Source organism: Nerophis ophidion, linkage group LG07 (genome assembly GCF_033978795.1).
Source record: "Nerophis ophidion isolate RoL-2023_Sa linkage group LG07, RoL_Noph_v1.0, whole genome shotgun sequence".
Taxonomy (NCBI): Eukaryota; Metazoa; Chordata; class Actinopteri; order Syngnathiformes; family Syngnathidae; genus Nerophis; species Nerophis ophidion.
The window spans coordinates 40,230,646-40,256,463 of record NC_084617.1 but is presented as its reverse complement, the minus strand read 5'-3'; the positions used below and the strand labels follow the sequence as shown (position 1 = coordinate 40,256,463).

General features: G+C 42.7%; 1 protein-coding gene across 2 annotated transcripts in view; it reads right to left on the bottom strand.

Moving 5' to 3' along the window:
- The window catches only part of cspg4ba (chondroitin sulfate proteoglycan 4ba), a 90,450-nt gene that overhangs the window by 29,067 nt on the left and 35,565 nt on the right, over nucleotides 1–25,818 (bottom strand). For both annotated transcript variants that reach the window (XM_061906166.1, XM_061906168.1), the window contains 3 exons: nucleotides 14,660–18,229; nucleotides 10,240–10,713; nucleotides 9,972–10,148 (listed from right to left, as the gene is read on the bottom strand). In XM_061906166.1, coding sequence (XP_061762150.1) covers nucleotides 9,972–10,148; nucleotides 10,240–10,713; nucleotides 14,660–18,229 — 4,221 coding nt within the window. The remainder of the gene's footprint in view (nucleotides 1–9,971; nucleotides 10,149–10,239; nucleotides 10,714–14,659; nucleotides 18,230–25,818) is intronic.

Below are 25,818 nucleotides of genomic sequence, written 5' to 3'. Positions count from 1 at the left end.
CACACCTGCTGTTTCTGGGTTGGGCTCTCTGGGTGGCTGGGGCCGTACTCTGGCTCCCGCACATACTGGGAGTCCAATATATTGTACAAACAAGTACACATATATACTCCCATTCACACAGTTATTCGTACATACATAGGTACCTATGCTCCTACATACATACACAAACACAGTACATACATACACACTCAAAGTTCGTACATCCACACGCACACTCTGTGTACAAACATACATATACACATACATATACATTCACTGTACAAACATACAAATATACATACTGTACATATACATTCACTGTAAAAACATACATATACAAATACTGTACATATACAAGTACATATACTGTACATACATACATTAATGCATACAATCACATTTCATCAAACATATATTAACGTTGTTACCTTCGGGGAAACTGGGTAACACATGGCACACGGACAATGCTTAACGTATGATACTATAACAATCTACAAGGTTAATATAGTTGGCTTCTCTCTCTTCCCTTCCATTTATCTGCTTTCTTTTGTATTTCAAGTTATCATTACATGTATTGTTACATTTGAACAATTGTATGTTGATAATAGAGGTGAACTATTGTTATTATTAATTATCAATAGTCCTATTTGTATTGGTATTTGTATTGCTCCATTTGTAGTGTAGTAATGTTTATTGTCATTTCTTTATTATTTATTTCACTAACTTTTTCTTTGCTATCACTTTTACTAACATACTTGCTGATGTTGTTCTATTGTTGTTATTCTTGTGTTTGTGGTTGTTTTTGTCTCTGTGTTGCTTTTTTTTCCTTTCTATCCCCTTCTGCTCCTGCCCGGCTGCACCAAATGATAATATAAATATATTTAAGAAAGTCAAATACAAATAAGGCAAAGAGAAAAATCCCACACTTTTTATTTGTAAAGTAAATTTGTACAGCTGATATGGGTATCTACATCAACAATGTGATTACCTAAGAAGATCGACAGGACAAAAAAAAACAGTGAGCTATGGTATCCTCCTACGGTGCGTAGTGAAGCATGTTTAGCTATTCCTCGTCCTGCAAGGATGATACCTGTAAGAAACTTACTTTATTTGTCGCCATGGAGGCGCGGATTAGTGATTTAGAAGTAGCTAAAACACTGCTGACTGTGGATGGGTATTAGCGGCTAGCCAGCTAGCCATGTCTTAAAGCACCTCTTCCTGGGGGCGTTTTGGTGTTATATCTTTACCATTATCTTTAGTTTTTAGGCTAAAATGCGTCCATTCCATCCCTTTTCTGTCTCACACTGTGTCTGTTTGAAAGTACTCTGTGCTTGTGTGCTGCCGAACATGCTCCTCTGCACGTAAAACCAACAATTGACGTGACGAAGCGCCATCATGCCCGTTAAATAAACAAATAAATAAAATGGGGTACTTTTCAGTATAGTATCGATTTTGATTCATTAGTACAACGAAACTATACTAGTACCGGTATACTGTACAACCCTAGTTGCAGCCCTACTTTACAGATGTCATGTCTTCTGTGCAAGTGTGTACCAGGTCATAGTCAACCAAGATACATGGTAGGATCCTATCTGACAAGAAATTAATTAAGCGACCTACAACATCACTTTTTTACCCTAAAGGTAAAAAAATTAGGCATTCACTAGAGGTAAAATACACATCATTACATTGTAATTAATTACACATTATACAAAATAATATGATTAATATTTATTATTGTAATTATCATATTTGACCAAACAGGGAATGACAATTTAGACACAGCACACTAAAAAGTGGGACAGTGACATTCAGACAAACTTAAGATGCTCTGTTTTGGAAGGTCCAAAAGCCTCATGATGATGTGCAAGTCAAATTCCAACACAGAGGTATAGTGAAACTCAAAGCCACACAAGTCAAAACTAGTGAACTGTGCAAACAGTTGACAACAAAGGATTAACTTCTCCTCGCCATGTCAAAGTAGCCATTACGTAACCTCGCCTCAAGCACAGGTCGCAATTACCACTGACAGTTCTGGAGCGAAGATCCGGAAATTGACAGCACATTGCTTTTGTATTGCTATTGCCAAACATGGGTGTCACCTTCCCCTAAATAAAAAAAAAAGCATGAAGAGTTATGTATTATAAGGATAAAAACACAAGTGGAACTTTTGTAAAACAAACAGAGTACTAGGGCTGGGCGATATGTCCATACAAACGATAAATCGCAGGTTTGTCTTTGTGCGATATAGAAAATGACCATATCGTAATATTCGATTATGTGTTCTCACACTTGCTTTTAGCTGCGGGCGTTACATTACTGGCGTTTCTCACTCCTCCTCGTCTCTCATTCGCACAGAGACTTAAAACAAGCGCACCTTCTTACATACGTCACATACTGTCGCATGTCTAGCGTCATACGCTCTCGCCGACAGCTAACGTTAACAGCTAACGTTAGCTGAGGAGAGTCGAGTTGCTTTTACCTGCGGGCATTACATTACTGGAGCTTCTCACTCCTCCTCGTCTGTCATTTGCACAGGGACGGAAAACAAGCCCGCCTTCTTACATACGTCAAATACTGCCACGAGTGCAACATCATACATTCTCGCCGACCAGAGAGGTAGCAGCATGGCTAACGTTAGCTGAAGCAGGTCATACGAGCGGAGCGGAGCTTTTGACATTACAAGAGAGAGAATGTGCGAAACTTATCACAAATGGAGGAAGAAAAATAAAGAGCAGGGGATCCATCATCTGGCGGTGGTTTGGCTTCAAGTGGGACGATATTCAGCAGACAACCGCAATATGCAAAGTATGCAGCAGAAGTGTTACTACAAAAAGGTAGCAACACTATTAATGTGTTCTTTCCTTTAAAAGGTCACCCGTGAGAGAATGAATAGTATTTAATAAATACAGTTTTGGTCAATTGACTTAGTTGTGATTTCCGTCTCTGCATTAAAGTTTAAAAGTAGCATATATTAATGCGGTATGAGGAAGAATGTTTTAATGTAGACATAGAATCATCATACTGCTGTGACTATATGCATCAAGTGTTCATTTAAGGCCAAGGCAAAATATCGTATATCACAATATGGCATAAAAATATCGCGATATTAATAAAAACCAATATCGCCCAGCCCTACATGGTACTGTTGTTTAAATGGCACCTTTAAGTACAGGCTATGTAACTTGCTCTGTGTATAAACTGCTCTTACGGGATCATTTCTCCAATTAGCACCTGTAAGCCACCCACATGGGACATTGCACTTCCCATCAGCGCAACCATGTGTGTCGACCCACTCCGTGCATGTTAATCAAAAACACCTCAGGTATTTCGCCCCACTTCGCAGCAAGCCCCAACAGGGATCAGTCTGATGAGCGGTATCAGCGTGAGACACCAAATGTAAAGACAATGCACATGAGATCAATTTGCATACTGCGTGCTGTGCTCAATGTCTACTCTCTCGCTGTCGATGGGGTTCTTATGGATTATCAAGCTTTAGTGGGGAAGCTGACAGAGCAGAACAACTTTGATCCTTTTGTATAGAAAACCGTGTAAGACAAGAAAAGTATACATTGTTCCTTCGCTACTGCATACATTTTAAAGTGCCATCAAGATTTGAGTACCCATTAAAATTATTTTACAGTGTATAAAGTGTTTTAGGGGACAGGAAGTGTGTATAAGTAAAAAGTAAGTCAAGTAAAAATGTAAAAGCTGTCTGGAGACCTTATACCGTCATGACGTATGAGTAAGACGCACTATATTCTTTAGATGTGTAGTATTGTACAGTTCAAATACATTGGTTTTCCTGTTCAAAGCTATATGCAAGCATATTGTTTTCCCAAATTTTAAGAACATAATCAGGTATTCTCTAACTGCTGTGGTCCAAGGACCCCATAGGTTGGGGCCAGGGTCCGCATTAAGGCATATTCTCAAAAAGTGCATATCCATGAAAAGGAATCACTTGGCGAATAAAACAACCATTCCGTGTCAATAACGCCCACTTACGAAATGTTTAGTGAATTTAAAATGGACATTATTGTGACGTACTGTACCTGGTAAATCCATCACTTCCCACATTATCCATGGGTGCAAAGACAAAGGAGGAGTTTGGTTTTATTGATGACAAAATGTGTCAGTGTCTTCAGGTGCTGCTACAATGTTCAGTTCTGACCGCTGAATCTTTGTATATTATATGAAAGGGCACGTCCATATTGCTTTTTGGACTTGTGACGTCTTGCGTGCCAAATAGAAGACCATTGTTTGCACATCACTGATTTAAGAGATTGTATGGCCATACTCTCTCTGATTGGTCAAAAGCACCGCACATGACTACATGGCGGCATGTTTGGGACCAACCCTGAAACCGGGTAGGAAATACTCTTTCTATACACGATTTCGACCTGGCCGTAACTGTTCTCCACCCTGAGGGATAGAGTCCCAGGTGTGTGGAAGAATGTATGGTCCCTTGCCTCCTTGATCTACAGTATCTCTTGTATTTTTGGTTTCTGATGCTGGTGTGCAGTTATCGATTATTTTAGTAAGTGAGTCTATTGATTAGTTTGTTCGAATAATCGTATAAAATTCACTTTACAGCCTCAATGTCTATTTTAGGGGATTGTTTTTAATAAAATAATTTTCTACCTGCCATAACCTTTATTACCTTTTATTTATCTTCTGTTAATCTTACTCAGATTCTATTTAATTTCCCCCTTCTTACCTATTTCCCTTTAATTTATCTTCTTTTAGCTTCTATTTATCTTATTTAACTTCTATTTACATTTTTCTTCTTTTACCTTTAATTTACCTTATATTTACCTTCTATTTAACATCTTTTATTTAACTTTAAAACATTTTTTATCATCTTTTACCTTGTATTGAATTTTTTTTAACATTATTGTATTACATTTTTTACATATTTGACCATCTTTTACCTTCTATTTAAATTGTTTTCCTTAATGTACCTTTTATTTAATTTCTATTGGACTGTTTTACCTTATTTTATCTTGTATTTACAATTTACTTTTTATTTACCTCCTATTTACCCTTTAATAACTATTTAACTTGTTTTATCTTCGTTTACAATCTACTTATCTTTTTTCTTACCTTATTTTTCCTTCTATTGACCTTCTATTTATCTTTTACATCTTTTTAACGTGTTCTACATTCTTTTATGCGGTCTGGATTTCATACATTTTTATTAGTTACACATATTTAACTATTACGTTAGGATGAGACAATCAGAGATTACAAAGAGAAACATAGCCAGGGCTTGTAATCTCGCCAGAAAGATGTCCAGGCATCGAGTAATTGTCTCTGGCCCCCTGCCTGGGAGAGGCAATGACGAGAGGTATAGCAGATTAGTCTCTCTTAACAAGTGGCTGGATAGCTTCTGTAGACAACAGGGATTTACGTTTATTGATAATTGGCCCTCATTCTGGGGCAAACCTGGCTTGCTGAGGAGAGACGGCCTTCACCCTAACCAGGAAGGCGCTATCCTCTTGTCTCGGAACATAGATTTCGCATTGAGCCACATTTGACTAACTGCACTAGAGCAAGCCCGGTCACAGGCAATTCAGAGCCTGCTAGCCTGGGTATGGAGTCAGTTAAGTTAGAACTAGCCAGCGCCATGCTGGATGATCCCTGTACACATAGCAATTTTCGTAGAATAATACACAACTCACATAATGTTTTTTCTGCTATGACTATGACTACGTCAGAGTTAGACATGCGTTCTACTGAGGTGGCAAATTATGATGCGTTCAGTTTATCGCAGCGCCAAGTAGACAATCTGAAAATTCCCGTCATATCAATTCCTAGATATGGTCGTAATTATTTTAAGTACACTGCGCATAATAAACGCAACATTATTAATATTGCTACTACGGATAATTTTATCAACAACTCCTTAAAACAGCCCACTACCTATAATATGGGCTTTCTAAACATCAGATCTTTGTCTCCCAAAACGTTATTAGTTAATGAGGTCATTAGAAACAACAACCTTAACGTCATCGGTCTTAGCGAAACCCGGCTTACACCAGATGACTTTTTTGCGATAAATGAGGCATCCCCTCCTAACTATACGAATGCGCATATTGCCCGTCCCTTAAAAGGGGAGGGAGGTCGCACTAATATACAACGAAAACTTTAACTTTAGTCCTAACTTAAATAATAAATATAAATCGTTTGAGGTGCTTTCTAAGAAGTCTGCCACACCTCTGCCTCTGTGCCTGGCCGTTATCTACCGCCCCCCAGGGCCCTATTCGGACTTTATTAGTGAATTCTCAGAGTTTGTTGCTGATCTAGTGACGCACGCCGATAATATAATTATAATGTGGGACTTTAATATCCATTTGAATACCCCATTGGACCCACCGTGCGTGGCGCTCCAGACTATAATTGATAGCCGTGGTCTTACACAAATAATAAATGAACCGACGCATCGCAGCCGTAATACGATAGACCTAGTGCTTGTCAGAGGTATCTCTGTTTCCAAAGGTATGATACTACCGTATACTAAAGTAATGTCCGATCATGACCTTATAAAATTCGAAGTTCAGACTCATGTTCGGCAAGCTAATAATAATAATAACTGCTATAGCAGCCGCAACATTAATGCTGCCACAACGACGACTCTTGCTGACCTACTGCCCTCGGTAATGGCACCGTTCCCAAAGTATGTGGGCTCTATTGATAACCTCACTAACAACTTTAACAATGCCCTGTGCGAAACCATTGATAGTATAGCACCGCTGAAGTTAAAAAAGGCTCCAAAAAGGCGTACGCCATGGTTTACTGAAGAAACTAGAGCTCAGAAATTATTATGTAGAAAGCTGGAACGCAAATGGCGCACGACTAAACTTGAGGTGCACCATCAAGCATGGAGTGATAGTTTAATAACTTATAAACGCATGCTTACCTTAGCTAAAACTAATTATTACTCAAATCTCATCCGCATTAATAAAAACAATCCAAAATTTTTGTTTAGTACAGTAGCATCGCTAACCCAACAAGGGACTCCTTCCAGTAGCTCCACCCATTCGGCAGATGACTTTATGAAGTTCTTTAATAAGAAAATTTAACTTATTAGAAAGGAGATTAAAGACAATGCGTCCCAGCTACAACTGGGTTATAGTAACACAGATACGACTGTATATACGGCGGATACGGCAAATATCCAAAATAGTTTCTCTCGTTTTGATGAAATAACATTAGAAGAATTGTTACAACATGTAAATGGAATAAAACAAACAATATGTTTACTTGACCCACTTCCTGGGAAACTTATCAAGGAGCTTTTTGTATTATTAGGTCCATCAGTGCTAAATATTAAAAACTTATCACTTTCCTCGGGCACTGTTCCCCTAGCATTCAAAAAAGCGGTTATTCATCCTCTCCTTAAAAGACCTAACCTCGATCCTGACCTCATGGTAAACTACCTACCGGTGTCTCACCTTCCCTTTATTTCGAAAATCCTCGAAAAAATTGTTGCAGAGCAGCTAAATGAACACTTAGCGTTTAACAATCTATGTGAAACCTTTAAATCCTGTTTCAGGGCAAATCATTCGACTGAGACAGCCCTCGCAAAATTGACTAATGATCTATTGCGAACGATGGACTCTGATGCGTCATCTATTTTGCTGCTCCTCGATCTTATTGCTGCTTTCGATACCGTCGATCATAATATTTTATTAGAGTGTATCAAAACACAAATTGGTATGTCAGACTGAGCCCTGTCTTGGTTTAAATCTTATCTTACTGATAGGATGCAGTGCGGCTCCCATAACAGTGTGACCTCGGACTATGTTAAGGTAACGTGTGGAGTTCCCCAGGGTTCGGTCCTTGGCCCTGTACTCTTCAGCATCTACATGCTGCCGCTGGGTGACGTCATACGCAAATACGGTATTAGCTTTCACTGCTATGCTGATGACACCCAACTCTACATGCCCCTAAAGCTGACCAACACGCCGGACTGTAGTCAGTTGGAAGTGTGTCTTAATGAAATTAAACAATGGATGTCCACTAATTTTTTGCAACTTAACGCCAAAAAAACGGAAATGCTGATTATCGGTCCTGCTAGACACCGACCTCTATTTAATAATACAACTTTAACATTTGACAACCAAATAATAAAACAAGGTGACTCGGTAAAAAATCTGGGTATTATCTTCGACTCAACTCTCTCCTTTGAGTCACACATTAAAAGCGTTACTAAAACGGCCTTCTTTCATCTCCGTAATATCGCTAAAATTCGCTCCATTTTGTCCACTAAAGATGCTGAGATCATTATCCATACGTTTGTTACGTCTCGTCTCGATTACTATAACGTATTATTTTCGGGTCCCCCCATGTCTAGCATTAAAAGATTACAGTTGGTACAAAATGCGGCTGCTAGACTATTGACAAGAACAAGAAAGTTTGATCATATTACGCCTATACTGGCTCACCTGCACTGGCTTCCTGTGCACTTAAGATGTGACTTTAAGGTTTTACTACTTACGTATAAAATACTACACGGTCTAGCTCCATCCTATCTTGCCGATTGTATTGTACCATATGTCCCGGCAAGAAATCTGCGTTCAAAAGACTCCGGCTTATTAGTGATTCTTAAAGCCCAAAAAAAGTCTGCGGGCTGTAGAGCGTTTTCCGTTCGGGCTCCAGTACTCTGGAATGCCCTCCCGGTAACAGTTCGAGATGCTACCTCAGTAGAAGCATTTAAGTCTCACCTTAAAACTCATTTGTATACTCTAGCCTTTAAATAGACTCCCTTTTTAGACCAGTTGATCTGCCGCTTCTTTTCTTTTTCTCCTATGTCCCCCCCTCCCTTGTGGAGGGGGTCCGGTCCGTTGACCATGGATGAAGTACTGGCTGTCCAGAGTCGAGACCCAGGATGGACCGCTCGTCGGGACCCAGGATGGACCGCTCGCCTGTGTATCGGTTGGGGACATCTCTACGCTGCTGATCCGCCTCCGCTTGGGATGGTTTCCTGTGGACGGGACTCTCGCTGCTGTCTTGGATCCGCTTTGAACTGAACTCTCGCGGCTGTGTTGGAGCCACTATGGATTGAACTTTCACAGTATCATGTTAGACCCGCTCGACATCCATGGCTTTCGGTCCCCTAGAGGGGGGGGGGGGGGGGGGTTGTCAACATTTGAGGTCCTCTCCAAGGTTTCTCATAGTCAGCATTGTCACTGGTGTCCCACTGGGTGTGAATTCTGCCTGCCCACTGGGTGTGAGTATTCCTTGCCCTTTTGTGGGTTCTTCCGAGGACGTCGTAGTCGTAATGGTTTGTACAGTCCTTTGAGACATTTGTGATTTGGGGCTATATAAATAAACATTGATTGATTGATCTATTGACTGAAGCAGTGATTCTGTGGTATCTTAAGCTGATTTAAATTCTAGCAATGCATTATGTTTTTTTTTTTTCAAACTGATACACATACCATACATATTTGTATGTATCCTTTCATTAATTTAGATTTAACTGTAGTTTGTGCACATGCATCTTTTTTGCGGCTGGCTTCGAGGCAGCTTCTTTAGGCTTTCTAAACAGGGATGCGGGCGTTTCATGTGGCTGTTAAGGTTTGATCTGTTAAAGCTCAATGTTTTTTTTCTCTCCGCTCGAAATGTTTGAAGAAATTCTACTACAAGTTGCACAAAATGTCTTTCCCTGACATAGTGAAGAAGTCCGAAGAAGTTATTTTGTTTTTATGTTATCGGATTTATCAGTATGACGAAATGATTCCTCATAATGGGTAAGAATTATTAGTCTATAAGTCTATAAGTGATTATTAGTGTGATATATATCTATTGAAATGTATGGCAATTATTTTACTGTGAGAGGATTACCCAGTGGAATCCTGGCATTGTGTGTAACACACTTTTCATCCAACTATGGAAACTCAACATTGCACACATAAAAAATGTGTGACAGCGAGCAGTTAAGTGCTACTAGTAAAAAGTTTAAATATAGAGCAGCCGTGCAGACTCACCCTAAGGACCCTGTTGGCCGTAATAACAGGGGGCTCGTCATTGACAGTTTCAACTTGGATGAAGACCGTCTGTGCCCCGCTTTGCTTCCTGAGGCCTGTGTCATTGGCCACCACAGTGAAGTTGTCCGCTAACGTTTCGCTGCTGTCATGTACGTAGTAGATCAACTCGAGCTCCACCTGGTTCAGGTTAGGCAAAATCTGATGTTGACATTTTGCAGGTTCATGTAAAAACTTAGGAGTTTACAAAAGTTGCAATGGTGTTTCTTACCTGTCTCCTGGTAAAAGATGTTATGGGCACACCGGGGTGCTGAGAGTGCTCAATATGACCGTGCTGCGCGGGCTCAGTAACATTGAACAAGAAGTTGATTCCTGAAAAGTGTCGGCTGGTGACTTCAAGAACTTCCTGTGTGAGGGCCTTGTGTCCGCCCTCATCCACAATGAAATTTGAGACCTGGAGTGGGATGAGGCGAGGTATGATGTCAACCGACATCCTAATATCGCCGACGTCCGTGACCCCATTGGTGGCATCCAAGACAAAGGTGTCGTTGACTGTGTTGGGCTCCACCTGCACGTACTGGACGTTCCCACTGTTAATGTCTTTTTGGGAAAATGTCTTGATAGGTGACTCTTTGGTTCCAATGTAACCTCCTTCTTCTTCCACAAAACGTCGTAGATAGCCATGATAGGGGCCCACCTTGACTGTGAATACAATCTCAGATGGCACATTGTCCTCATGTGTGACCTGATGAGTGTAAAAAAATTGGTGGTTACATTACAGAATACAGTTTTAATTTGTTGTTACATTTTAGTTACATAACAATAAAACGTCATGTAGGATTTCAAATTATATTTACGGAATATAAGACTCGTTTTTGGAAAATGTCTTTTGGACAAAGTCCTAACTAAAATGTATCCTTTTTTTAAAATATGTTTTAATAACTGGTAGTAGCTCCTCTCTGAGCTGCCACCTTATCGTGGTAGAGGAGTTTGCGTGTCCCAATGATCCTAGGAGCTATGTTGTCCGGGGGCTTTATGCCCCCTGGTAGGGTCTCCCAAGGCAAACAGGTTCTAGGTGAGGGATCAGACAAAGAGCAGCTCGAAGACCTTTATGAAGAAGAAAAAACATTGACCCAGATTTCCCAGGCCCGGACGCGGGTCACTGGGGCCTCCCTCTGGAGCCGGGCCCAGAGGTGGGGCAAGATGGCGAGCGCCTGGTGGCCGGGCCTATTTCCCATGGGGCCCGGCCGGGCACAGCCCGAAGAGGCAACATGGGTCACCCCTCCAATGGGCTCACCACCCATAGCAGGGGCCATAGAGGTCGGGTGCAATGTGAGCTGGGCGGCAGCCGAAGGCAGGGCACTTGGCGGTCCGATCCTCGGCTACAGAAGCTAGCTCTTGGGACGTGGAACGTCACCTCACTGGGGGGGGGGGAGAGCCTGAGCTAGTGCGGGAAGTCGAGAAGTTCCGGCTGGATATAGTCGGACTCACTTCGACGCACAGCAAGGGCTCTGGAACCACTTCTCTCGAGAGGGACTGAACCCTCTTCCACTCTGGCGTTGCCGGCAGTGAAGGCAACGGGCTGGGGTGGCAATTCTTGTTGCCCCCCAGCTCAAAGCCTTCACGTTGGAGTTTAACCCGGTGGACGAAAGGGTAGCCTCCCTCCGCCTTCAGGTGGAGGGACGGGTCCTGACTGTTGTTTGTGCTTACGCACCAAACAGCAGTTCAGAGTACCCACCCTTTTTGGGAGCACTCGAGGGAGTACTGGAAAGTGCTCCCCGGGGTGAGTCCCTTGTCCTACTGGGGGACTTCAACGCTCACGTTGGCAACGACAGTGAAACCTGGAGAAGCGTGATTGGGAAGAATGGTCGCCCGGATCTGAACCCAAGTGGTGTTTTGTTATTGGACTTTTGTGCTCGTCACAGTTTGTCCATAACAAACACCATGTTCAAACATAAGGGTGTCCATATGTGCACTTGGCACCAGGACACCCCAGGCCGCAGTTCCATGATCGACTTTGTAGTTGTGTCATCGGATTTGCGGCCTCATGTTTTGGACACTCGGGTGAAGAGAGGGGCGGAGCTTTCTACCGATCACCACCTGGTGGTGAGTTGGCTGCGATGGTGGGGGAGGATGCCGGACAGACCTGGGAGGCCCAAACGCATTGTGAGGGTCTGCTGGGAACGTCTGGCAGAGTCTCCTGTCAGAGAAAGTTTCAATTCCCACCTCCGGAAGAACTTTAAACATGTCACAAGGGAGGTGCTGGCCATTGGGTCCGAGTGGACCATGTTCCGCACCTGTATTGTTGAGGCGGCTGATCGGAGCTGTGGCCGCAAGGTAGTTGGTGCTTGTTGGGGCGGCAATCCTAAAACCCCTTGGTGGACACGAGCGGTGAAGGATGCCGTCAAGCTGAAGAAGGAGTCCTATCGGGTTCTGTTGGCTCATAGGACTCTGGAGGCAGTGGACAGGTACCGACAGGCCAGGCGGTGTGCAGCTTCAGCGGTCGCGGAGGCAAAAACTCGGACATGGGAGGAGTTCGAGGAAGCCATGGAAAACGACTTCCGGACGGCTTCGAAGCGATTCTGGACCACCGTCCGCCGCCTCAGGAAGGGGTAGCAGTGCACTATCAACACCGTGTATGGTGCGGATGGTATTCTGCTGACCTCGAATGCGGATGTTGTGGATAGGTGGAAGGAATACTTCGAAGACCTCCTCAATCCCACCAACACGTCTTCCTATGAGGAAGCAGTGCCTGGGGGATCTATGGTGGACTCTCCTATTTCTGGGGCTGAGGTCGCTGAGGTAGTTAAAAAGCTCTTCGGTGGCAAGGTCCCAGGGGTGGATGAGGTCCGCCCGGAGTTCCTTAAGGCTCTGGATGCTGTGGGGCTGGTTGACAAGACTCTGCAGCATCGCGTGGACATCGGGGGCGGTACCTCTGGATTGGCAGACCGGGGTGGTGGTTCCTCTCTTTAATAAGGGGGACCGGAGTGTGTGTTCCAACTATCGTGGGATCACACTCCTCAGCCTTCCCGGTAAGGTTTATTCAGGTGTACTGGAGAGGAGGCTTCGCCGGAAAGTCGAACCTCGGATTCAGGAGGAACAGTGTGGTTTTCGTCCTGGTCGTGGAACTGCAGGGTTCTTGAGGGTGCATGGGAGTTTGCCCAACCAGTCTACATGTGCTTTGTGGGCTTGGAGAAGGCATTCGACCGTGTCCCTCGGGAAGTCCTGTGGGGAGTGCTCAGAGAGTATGGGGTATCGGACTGTCTTATTGTGGCGGTCCGCTCCCTGTACGATCAGTGCCAGAGCTTGGTCCGCATTGCCGGCAGTAAGTCGAACACATTTCCAGTGAGGGTTGGACTCCGCCAAGGCTGTCCTTTGTCACCGATTCTGTTCATAACGTTTATGGACAGAATTTCTAGGCGCAGTTAAGGCGTTGAGGGGTTCCGGTTTGGTGACCGCAGGATTAGATCTCTGCTTTTTGCAGATTATGTGGTCCTGATGGCTTTATCTGACCGGGATCTTCAGCTCTCACTGGATCGGTTCGCAGCCGAGTGTGAAGCGACCGGAATGAGAATCAGCACCTCCAAGTCCGAGTCCATGGTTTTCGCCCGGAAAAGGGTGGAATGCCATCTCCGGGTTGGGGAGGAGACCCTGCCCTAAGTGGAGGAGTTCAAGTACCTATGAGTCTTGTTCACGAGTGGGGGAAGTGTGGATCGTGAGATCGACAGGCCGATCGGTGCGGCGTCTTCAGTAGTGCGGACGTTGTACCGATCCGTTGTGGTGAAGAAGGAGCTGAGCCGGAAGGCAAAGCTCTCAATTTACCGGTCGATCTACGTTCCCATCCTGACCTATGGTCATGAGCTTTGGGTCATGACCGAAAGGATAAGATCACGGGTACAAGCGGCCGAAATGAGTTTCCTCCGCCGTGTGGCAGGGCTCTCCCTTAGAGATAGGGTGAGAAGCTCTGCCATCCGGGAGGAACTCAAAGTAAAGCCGCTGCTCCTTCACATCGAGAGGAGCCAGATGAGTTGGTCCGGGCATCTGGTCAGGATGCCACCCGAACGCCTCCCTAGGGAGGTATTTAGGGCACGTCCAACCGGTAGGAGGCCACGGGGAAGACCCAGGACACGTTGGGAAGACTATGTCTCCCGGCTGGCCTGGGAACGCCTCGGGATCCCCCGGGAAGAGCTAGACGAAGTGGCTGGGGAGAGGGAAGTCTGGGTTTCCCTGCTTAGGCTGTTTCCCCCGCGATCCAAGCTCGGATAAGCGGAAGAAGATGGATGGATGGATGGAACTGGTAGTAGATTGCAAAAATAAAAGGTATGATAGTTTGACTATTTCCTTGATTACCATTAGCTTATCATGTTATCATATCTTCATTGTTTACTAACTCGGCCAACCTTTAAGACAGTTTGTCCAATAAAAACCTACAGTGTGTTGTGAATTCATCTTTCCAAATCCGTGTTAGTGACAAAAAGAAAAGTTCGGATTTAACTGGTTTGCTTGCGTAAATCTCTAGAAAAAGTGTGTTCTTTTTGGGTCAGTATGGTATATCTCCAATTCACTCAAATAATAAAGACATTCCTATAGATTCTTATTCATCCTTGGCGTTTCAATAACTGCAGAATACCTCAGATCAAGGAAAACTTAACGACAGTTAACCAAATTAACAAACACGTAAGAAATCCTACCTCTAGTTTGGAATCATCAATCTTGACTGGTTTTCCTTCCTCTACCAGTAAGACGTTGCGATGTTGCACAATAGGCGGTCTCTGATGACTCTCCAGGTAAACCTTCACATTGATCCTTGCAGCAAGTTGCATGTGTTTAGCCATTATTGTCAAGTTGAAATGGTCGGCCAGATGTTTGCTGTCGTCATGTTGATAAGAGATGATCCCATTCTTGAGGTCAGACTTTGTGAACGACTCCACCTCTATTCCTTCTCGATAAAGAGTGCCATACTTTGGAGTCGCATTCAACTTAAATTTGATGTCTTGGTCATTTCTGATGTCCAGATTTGTAAGGAGACTAAAATTTGCTTGGGAAAAGGTAACTGATTGTCCTTTCTGCACCAATAAACCAGTGTTAGTGTCAGCTTTCAGAAAAGGGTCCTGTGCACTGATGTCTAAAAGACTTGTGACAAAGTTTTTACCATCAGAAACAAAGAGCACAAACCTGCCTACTCCTACGCCTTTGTGAATGAACAAGACTTGCTTTTCTTCTAAATCCTTTTGGCGAAACTCAAAAAGTTGATGACTCGTGTCATTAACCAGCACTAAATCTCCCATGGGGATTCCACGGCGGATGTAAATCAACTGGTTGTCATCAAAATCTGAATCTGGATCATGGTAACGCAAATCTTCAGCAGTGAGCAGCCTCTGTCCGTCTCTCACTACATTGAAAACTTTATCAATGACACGTACTGGTTTTTGATCATTGACAAGCTGAATAGTTATGTTGAACATTCCTTCTTTGGACCCATTTTCATCCTCTGCAATGAAAGATTTAAAAACTTGGGTGGTTGAGGCAACAAAAGTGAACTCATCCTGGCTTGTTTCACTGTTGTCGTGGATGTACATTATCCTGTCCTCTAAGATATCATGATTACTGAAGGTTAAGATGTTGCTGTAGCTAGAATTTGAATTTGAACGATTGATGCGAACAAGCTTTCCATGTTTTGGACTGCTTATCAAAGTGTAGTACATAACCTGTGTAAGCAACGTTTCCGCAAACAGTTCATTTTTTGTGATCAATTTACTTTCTCCTTCCTGAAGAACTAGTCCACCATTCTTGATAAAAACACTGTTGACATCCGCTTTGATTGAAAACTGGAAATCATAGTTCTGAGACTGAGCATGGCTGGAAAACATGTGAAATTTAAACCTGTCATGCGTGTCTTTGTGAGGTCGGTCAACAAGTTCATAATGGACTTTGAAATTTGTGACATCTTTTTGACTAAATGTTGAGTTCTTTGTCATGATTGTGGTGGCCAGTAAAAGTTTTCCTTTTTTTGGTGTGGTGAGAACCCTAAAATAGAGATCCTCCTCAGATAGAGTCACACCCTCAGCTGTGGCAAAGAGATACTCTGAGTCCAGTGTCACCTTTCTGACTTTATCCAGGTTCATCACTACATTTTTTATCAAACTGTACCTCACCCACTTCACAGTGATTGGGAAAAGTATTTCTGTCACTGCCCTTGAGGCAACATGGACCTTACATTTAAAATAATCAGTGGCATTGGATGTCTGGATCTCCTGAAATGTGCTAATATACCTTAGCCTCTCTTTTTCTAGAAGCCTTTGAGAAAAGGAGTCTGTGGGCCTCCATTCTCCACTTGAGTGAAGTCTCTGGAGTTCTCCATACTGTGGTTGTTCTGTGATGTCATAACGGATGTCAATCACTTGTTTCACAGCATTGGTTTCCACAGACAATTGTTTTGAACTAATTATGGCTCTCTCTCCTTGGATGATATTAAGACCGTTGTTGGCAACCTTATAAACAAGTGTGACAGCCATTACCCTTAACACTACAGTGTTGCTAACCTTCTCCCCATCACTGACTCTAAGCACTATCCTCGAGTTTCTAACCCCTGTGTGGACATAATATACTCTTGATTGTTGCAAGTCTGAGTGAGAGAATGAGGTCACCGCTGTTCTTGGGTTGTTTTCGATTTCCAAAAATCCGGCGTCTGCATTCAGGTTCCCGAGCACAGTAAATACAAGATTGCTGTAGTTGCTGTCAATGTCTGTGGCCTTCAGTATGTCCGTAGTCAGACGTTTTTTTGAGTTTTCCAACACGACAAAAAGATTTCCTTCTGGCAGACTTAATTCAGGTGCATCATTGGTGGGTGTTACTGTGATGTTGAAGCGGTATAATTTATTACCCCTTAGATAATCTGGAACTTCCTTCCGACTGCTGGAATAAATGGAGATCATGAAAAAATCAACTGGATCTTCAGAGCCTCCATGGATATACATGACTCGTTCATGCCAAAGGTCCAACATGCTGAACGAATTTTGTGGTTGGTCCTGATCAACATCAAGTCTTATTTGACCATGCATTGGTTGTTCCTGAACTCGGAACATGATCTGAGACTGACGAATACCAAGCGTCTTGAAGTCTAAGAGTACCTTGATGTGTTTGGCTTCAAGAGTTGCTCGGCCCCCTTCTTCAACTATAAGGGATTTTAACTGCACAAAGTTTGAGCCATACCTTCTGTCCAAGCCCCTTGCAAGTGTTGACATGTGTACTGAAGGCGTTGGGGTCACCAAGAAAAACAGGGATTCCGATGCACTTGTTGGAATCACAGTGGTTAATGGTACTGGTTCTTTCTCTGGTTCACAGCCAACAGAAATATCCTTAGTGACAACGGCATTAGAAAGACCCGTCTTCACTCCATTCATTTCAATATTCTTCAGACATCCTTTAAACGAGCCCCCACGCATATGTTTTCCCGACACAGATAACAACCCAACCTTTCGGGCTTCTGATCTTGTGCTGTCGTCAATGCCTCCAATGAAAATGTAGCCTTTAAACTGCAGCCCTTTGGAACGTGAGCCAGTGCTGCTTTTTACCACTTCTCCATCGACAGTTAGTTCAAGCATTTTAGAACTGAAGCGCACCTTGACAGCATGCCACTTTCTGTCATTAATAAATGTTTGTGAACACAGCTCAGTTTTGGTACCACCTTTTTCAATAATAGCCGCAAGTAAGCCTTCTTGAATCTCCAATGCCACAAAGTCCCCTTCTCTGGCAGAGTTGTAGAGGATTATGCCTTCTTTGGCCGAAGTGTGCACAACACATTCAAAAACAGCTTCTTGCTGGCCATTACACTGTGGAAGAGAAATGTAGGCCCTGGAGCTAAAGAAGCTAATTGGATCCTCTTCAGTAGCAAAAAACTGAGGATTACAACCTAAAGACACCTCATGGACAGTCTTGAATCCGGTGTAAGGCCTGAGCGATGACAAAAGGTTATGTTCATTGAAGACAACATCTTCAATGCAGCCTCGAAAGCCAATGGCGTCTCTTGGAATGTAAGGTCTGTCAAGGCCAATCGAACCTCCAATAAACAGACCATCCAAGATGTTGAGAACATAATGAGCGCCAAGGATTTCTGCACTTGTGTGAGAGTTCTTGTCTACTGTCATCGTCACATTGCTCTTCCAATGGGTGACGTCCACAGAGTGCCAGGCAAGGTCATTGAGCTGTGTGCCTCTTTCCGACTGCAATACTTGCTCCCCAGATCCTAGGTCCAGTTTCAACTGGTAAAAGAAAGCATGACACATCATGTAAGAATTTCACACTTTGTACGGTGCGACAAAGTATACGACTGATTTCAAAGAAGCATTATTACAACAACATGGGCCATTGGACACCTGTGTCAGTAAACTAGCATGTGGTTAGTTAGTTTCTGGACAAAAAACTCCGTAATAAACATCATATTTTACCAAAAAGTAAACTCAGTAATGTATATGACAAGGCTTTAGGACATTACTATCCAACTGGTAGCCCGCGGCCACATCCGGCCCACCAAAGCTTTCTATTTGGTCTGCCAAACATCGGCCAAATAGGCTTGATGAAACCACTAAAACCAGGGTTGATCATGTATGCAGTACTCCCGCCACTCCACAGGGGAAAACAGCAAGGCATATATGTCACAATGAAACAGCAGTGGGTTAAGTAAAATAAGACTACTCATTTAACCTTGAAAAATATCTAAATACATTACAAAAAACTGACTTTGTAGCTGAGATAGGCACCAGCGCCCCCCGCGACCCCAAAGGGAATAAAGCGGTAGAATATGGATGGATGGATGACTTTTAACAACGACTGGACAAGAAAGTATAAATGTTCTGCCCCGAGCAAGTGCTCAAGTCATTGTTTTCTGGCAGACCTTTGAAACGACGGACACATTGATCTAGACAAGCAGCAACAATGATACAAATCCCAGTGTGTAAGCTTCATCACAAAATTGGCTCAAACATTGGAAGTAGATATTGTGCGTAAAGATATTTAGTTTGTTTTGTAAAGAAATTGCTGACTTTGGGATGTCTTTAATATTTGTGGCCGTGTTATTTTTTTGCGAGTAACTCTGCAAATTAAAGCTTGTTTGATATACAGTACATCCCAAAAGTTTGGACACACTTTCTCATTCAATGTGTTTTCTTTATTTTCATGACTATTTATTTACATTGTAGATTGTCACTGAAGGCATCAAAACTATAAATTAACACATGTAGTTACGTACTTAACAAAAAAAGGTGAAATAACTGAAAACTTGTTTTATATTCTAGTTTCTTCAAAATAACCACCTTTTGCTCTAATACTTTTTCGCACACTCTTGGCATTCTTTCGATGAGCATCATGATTTTTACTTCACAGGTGTGTTTGATCGAGAGAATGCCAAGCGTGTGCAAAGCAGTAAGCAGAGCAAAGGGGGGCTATTTTGAATAAACTAGAATATAAAACACAGATAGACAGACAACATTCACACTCACATTCACACACTAGGGCCAATTTAGTGTTGCCAATCAACCTATCCCCACCTCATGTGGCGACTTGTCCAGGGTGTACCCTGCCTTCCGCCCGATTGTAGCTGAGATAGGCGCCAGCGCCCCCCGCGACCCCGAAAGGCAATAAGCGGTAGGAAATGGATGGATGGATAGAATATAAAACATGGTTTCAGTTATTTCACCTTTTTTTCTTAAGTACATAAGTCCATGTGTTCATTCATAGTGCAGATGCCTTCAGTGACAATCTACAATGTAAATAGTCCTGAAAATAAAGAAAACGCATTGAATGAGGACGTGTGTCCAAAAACTTGGCCTGTACTGTATGAAGTGCTTAATTTGACCAGTAGGAGGAATAACGCTACACCTCGCAGTAGGTGTAATAAGTGGCGTCGCCAGACAGATTTCACTGGGGCATGTGCCCCAGTGTTGATCTGCAGTGCCCCAGAAAAATTCCCCCAATAAAAAAAAAAACGCTTCAGGGTTTTAAGTCTACATAACATAGACAACAGCGCACATATTACTTAGTATGGTAACTGATTGCTATATGTATTCACTCCACGTAACAATGAGCACATGACTAATTAATATGCTAATTTATTCACGTGTGGATCGAGAATTCAGTTGAGAGAGAGAGAGAGAGAGAGAGAGAGAGAGAGAGAGAGAGAGAGAGAGAGAGAGAGAGAGAGAGGGGATGCGAATCACTGCTGAGGTAGGTAACGTTAGCCAACAACAATTTGTTAATTATATTATTTTGATTTTGATTTGACTCAAACTGTAACTCCTAGATGGATATCAGAAAGTTATTCGCCCGCAGCAGGGAGGAAGCAGCGAGGAATGAGAGATGTAAGTGAAGTCCTAGTTAGCTAGGCAACATCATTGTCTTAAGTTGATGCTAAGTTAGCTAACGTTATTCCTTGTATCAAGACAAACATATTCATTTGCTGTACGAGCTGTCGGGGGAATTTCCAATGAACATGAAACATAATGTTGGTTATTGTCTGCTGGTTCTGCATCAATGATGACTTGGAGTAAGCATGTGTGAGTTGAGTGCTTCTCAAATGGTTTATCTTCAGGAAGAAAAACATTTTTCCATATCATTAAGTCGTGAGCCAAATTCTAAAATCATTCAAGTTTATTTCACAAAAAAATAGCACAGTAGACTTGTCTTGTTAATCGGTGTTACTTTAACTAAAATAATCTTGTTTTGTCACCAGAAAAATGGCTAGAGCTAAAGCATCTGGTTTTGTTTCCAGAAAAAATAGTAACATTTCTGTATTTGTTTTCAGAAAGATGGCTGAAAATATCGGGTTTTGTTGCCCCATTTAGATTTTTAAAAAATATATTTCCATGTCTGTCCTGAGTCCTCCTCCAACTTGTTAGTCGGTTTGCGTTTTTCTAAAATACTCACTAATAGTCACTAGAAAAATGGCTAAAAATATCGGGTTTTGTTGCCACAATTTGATTTTTTCCTCCCTAAATTTTTTTTTTTCATGCACACATCTGACTGCGACTCACTGAAAATGACACACAATCCACTTTCATGTCACGACCCACCAGTTGGGAACCACTGGTCAACTGAATAACAGTTACTGTAATATTTCAATGTCTGTCCAGAGCGATTGAACACTTTGCAAAAATGAAAACGAGACGTTACAGTTTATTTCTCAGAAAATGATTCCCTGAACAGACACACAACAGTTGTTCATTTATTCTACTACTGTGGCTTTATTGTTTTGTGTATATTTTATAGTTTTGTGTATCTGAAATAGGATTAGCCACATTGCCATAAATTGAAATTAAATAATGTAAAATAACCCAAAGATGTAGGGGTGCTTTATTTTTTGTTTTACTTTTGTAGATGTTAAATTTGCAGATGATTACTGCAATATATATTTAAAAAAGATGCATTGCTCTTCCTTTTTGCTTTTACCAGTAGCAGTTTAGAAGTCCGGAGTAAAAAAGTGCACAAGTAGGTCAAATGCATTAGTTAATTTCAGGTGGTTAATCAAAGATCCATACAACATAACCTGATATGATTTCATAGTTTAAAGCAACATTTATGTACTTTTTATGAAAAATAAGTGCTAAAAATGTTTTTACTTGAGCGCTTTGCACGCTCACATGAATTATTTGTGCCCCAGGTGTGCCCCAGTACAGTATTAGGTCTAGTGACGCTCCTGGGTGTAATTGTGATAAGTCACATATACTGTATGCAATGTTTGGTTTTTGAATGTTTAATTTCTTCATGCGTTAACACCTGTAGTTTATTGTATGAATGTATTAACACTAAACCTTTTATTTCATTTTTGTAAAATATATAATGGAGATTATTTATGTAAAATATACAATGGATGTTATACTTTAGTAATATTTATTTTTTTGTTTACATTTTTAGTCTTACAAACCTAAATGAAGGAAGAAATGTAAATAAACAAAAAGAAAGGTAAATCATTCAAAATAAGTTACATCAAACCTCAACAAAACCTCTGGAGTTTCTGTTACTTCATGCTTTTAACGAGCTATACACGCTGGAAACGAGTAGTTAGGGCAGAATAATTAATTTAAAAGTCAGTGCAGTGTGAAAGACGATGTGTTTACTTTTACTAAACGCAGTCTCTAAGAAATATAACCTGTGGAGGCACTTGCTGACGAAACATCCACATTTCGATGTCCTGCCACCTGAACGTTATGAAGTTGAATAGCCCTACTTTATGACATCCATCCAACCATCCATCCATTTCTACCGCTAATTAGATGTTTATATAAAGCATTTATGTAAAATATGACCCTCTGGACAGTGTATTTTAGGGAAGTCACAATCCTTCGGTCGCTCATGTTAGGCCAGGGGACGTCACCTGTTATAGTGGTGGAATTTGTCTCAGATTCCAAGCAGGAAGAGCACGATTCGCTCTTTGCCTTCAGCTATCCTGGGAGCTTCATGTCACCTTTTCAAATAATATGAATGACACACTTGTCAAGGCTTGCTGTTTAGTCCCTGCTAATCGTGCACATGCTTCCAGGATGGGAGGCTCATCCCTGACTCACAATGAATGAGTACAACTTGTGCCAGTGAAAGCAACTGTTATTTACAGGCCTGTGCCAGTTGAAGAAAAAAATGATGAGCAGCAGGGACAGCAATGAAAAGTAGTTTTTAGTGTGTTCCAACACAATTATAATCTTGGTCCCAACAATCATTTAAGTGTGTCAAAAGATAACCAGCATTCCTCAGGAATTATTATTTTGCTAAATGTGTTACCTACAGCACACAATGCATGCCTAATTTGTATGCAGATGCAGGTTGGTAGAGGTGCTTACGGTGCACTTCAGAACCAGAATTAAAATCAGGAAGGAATAAGTAAATTTCCCCCCTAAAGACTGCAGCTAAGTCAGCATTTAAGAATTAGCTTTCGGTGTGTCTTGATTACTCTTTGGATTTTTGTGAATCCCAATTCGCCCCCTTTCCCCTTGTCTTATCTCCTGGCCCCCGGGTTTGGGAGTCATTACAAGAAATTGAGGTCCCAATTCTCCAATAAGGTTAAGGTAAGGGCTGAGTGCCCCTAAAGTGTGGTCCCGATCACAATTGTGTTATGAGAAAAAGGCTGAGCAGAAAACACTTGGTACTTTTTTGGACCCTACCGAATCCTGACGGTCCTATCGGGCACGATTCACGTACAATCCAACGGTGCCATGTTTTGGAACGTGGGTTGTGTGTGACGTCAGGCCCGGTTGCTGACTCAGTTGATTCTTTGCATCTCGTCACTTTACTTCAGCAGCACTGACAGCGGACTCAACCAAACTACCTCTAACGTTACGGTAACGTTGCAATTTTCATTGCCATCAAAAAAATGTACTCAAAAAAACGATGTAAGTCGGGGTGTAACGATTAGTCAACATTGTTGATAAATTATACAATAAAATTTGTCGCCGACAATTATGTTCATCGACAATAGTTGTGACGTCATTACTTGTTAATTGTAAGCTGGGCGGCAGCCGAAGGCAGGGCACTTGGCAGTCTGATCATCGGCTACATAAGCTAGCTCCTGGGACGTGGAACGTCACCTCACTGGGGGGGAAGGAGCCTGAGCTAGTGCGCGAGGTAGAAAAGTTCCGGCTGGATATAGTTGGACTCACCTCAACGCACAGCAAAGGGCTCTGGAACCAATTCCCTCCAGAGGGGCTGGACTCTCTTCCACTCTGGCGTTGCACACAGTGAGAGGCGACGAGCTGGGGTAAAAATTATTGTTGCCCCCCGGCTCAAAGCCTACACGTTGGAGTTCCACCCAGTGGACGAGAGAGTATCCTCCCTCCGCCTTCGGGTGGAGGGACGGATCCTGACTGTTGTTTGTCCTTACGCACCAAACAGCAGTTCAGAGTACAGTAGGGCTGGGCGATATATCGTTATATACGATATATCACGGGTTTGTCTGTGCGATATGGAAAATGAATATATCGTAATATTCGAGTATAGGTTCTCACGCAGGACTTTTTGCTGCGGGCGTACTTTTCAGGCTCACCTTGCTCTTTCCCGTGTCTCCTTCTCGCAGACAAGCAGGCGCACATTCTTACATACGTCACAAACTGTCACGTCATATAAACGCCCTTGCAGAGCAGAGAGGTAGCGGCGTGGCTAACGTTAGCTGCTAACGTAGCTGTACGAGAGAAAGATGGTGCGGATCTGGTAACAAATGAAGGAAGAATTACATTAATTCCCAATAAAAACAGCAGGGTTTCCATCGTCTGGCGGTGGTTCGGCTTCAAGTGGGAATATGTCGAACAGACAACCGTAATTTGTCAAGTGTGGGGGGAAAAAACATTTCTATAAAAAGTAGCACTACTGCTAATATGCAGCATCATTTGAAAAGTCACTCGCTAGAGTATGAAGAGAATTTCATAACCTTATTAACATACCACATTGTGGAGGACAAATACTATTTGATTTCCTATTATGCAGCTCATTTTTATTTGATATTTAAAATGTCTCTGACAATCTTGCAATTTATGTTTTGGAAATGACTTGAATGTTTGTGCCATTTCTTAATAACTTTAATATATACACTTAGTTGTGATTACCTTCTCTGCATGAAAGTTTAAAAGAAGCATATATTAATGCAGTATGAAGAAGAATGTTTTAATTTATACACATAGAATCATCATACTGCTATGATAATATGCATCTAGTGTTCATTCAAGGCAAAGGCAAAATATCGTAATATATATCGTATATCGCGAACCCAAGTGGTGTTTTGTTATTGGACTTTTGTGCTCGTCACAGATTGTCCATAACAAACACCATGTTTAAACATAAGGGTGTCCATATGTCCACTTGGCACCAGGAAACCCTAGGCCACAGTTCCATGATCGACTTTGTAGTTGTGTTATTGGATTTGCGGCATCATGTTTTGGACACTCGGGTTAAGAGAGGGGCGGAGCTTTCTACCGATCACCACCTGGTGGTGAGTTGGCTGCGATGGTGGGGGAGGATGCCGGACGGACCTGGCAGGCCCAAACGCATTGTTAGGGTCTGCTGGGAACATCTGGCAGAGTCTCTTGTCATAGAGAGTTTCAATTCCCACCTCCAGAAGAACTTTGAACATGTCACGAGGGAGGTGCTGGACATTAAGTCCGAGTGGACCATGTTCCGCACCTCTATTATCGAGGCAGCTGATTTGAGCTATGGCCGCAAGGTAATTGGTGCCTGTCATAGAGGTAATCCTAGAAGCGGTTGGTGGACACCAGCAGTGAGGTATGCCGTCAAGCCGAAGAAGGAGTCCTATCGGATTCTTTTGGCTCATAGGACTCCAGAGGCAGCGGACAGGTACCGACAGGCCAAGCGGTGTGCAGCTTCAGCGGTCGTGGGGGCAAAAACTCGGATATGGGAAAAGTTTGGGGAAGCCATGGAAAACGACTTCCGGGCGGCTTCGAAGCGGTTCTGGACCACCATCCACCGCCTCAGGAAGGGGCAGCAGTGCACTGTCACACTGTGTATGGTGCAGATGGTGTTCTGCTGACCTTGACTGCGGATGTTGTGGATCGGTGAAGGGAATACTTCAAAGACCTCCTCAATCCCACCAACGCGTCTTCCTATGAGGAAGCAGTGCCTGCGGAATCTGTGATGGGCTCTCCTATTTCTGGGGCTTAGGTTGCTGAGGTAGTTAAAAAGCTCCTCGATGGCAAGGCCCCGGGGTTGGATGAGATCAGATCCACTGTCTTGGTTGACAAGACTCTGCAGCATCGCGTGGACATCGGGGGCGGTACCTCTGGATTGGCGGACCGGGGTGGTGGTTCCTCTCTTTAAGAAGGGGAACCGGAGGGTGTGTCGCAACTATCGTGGGATCACA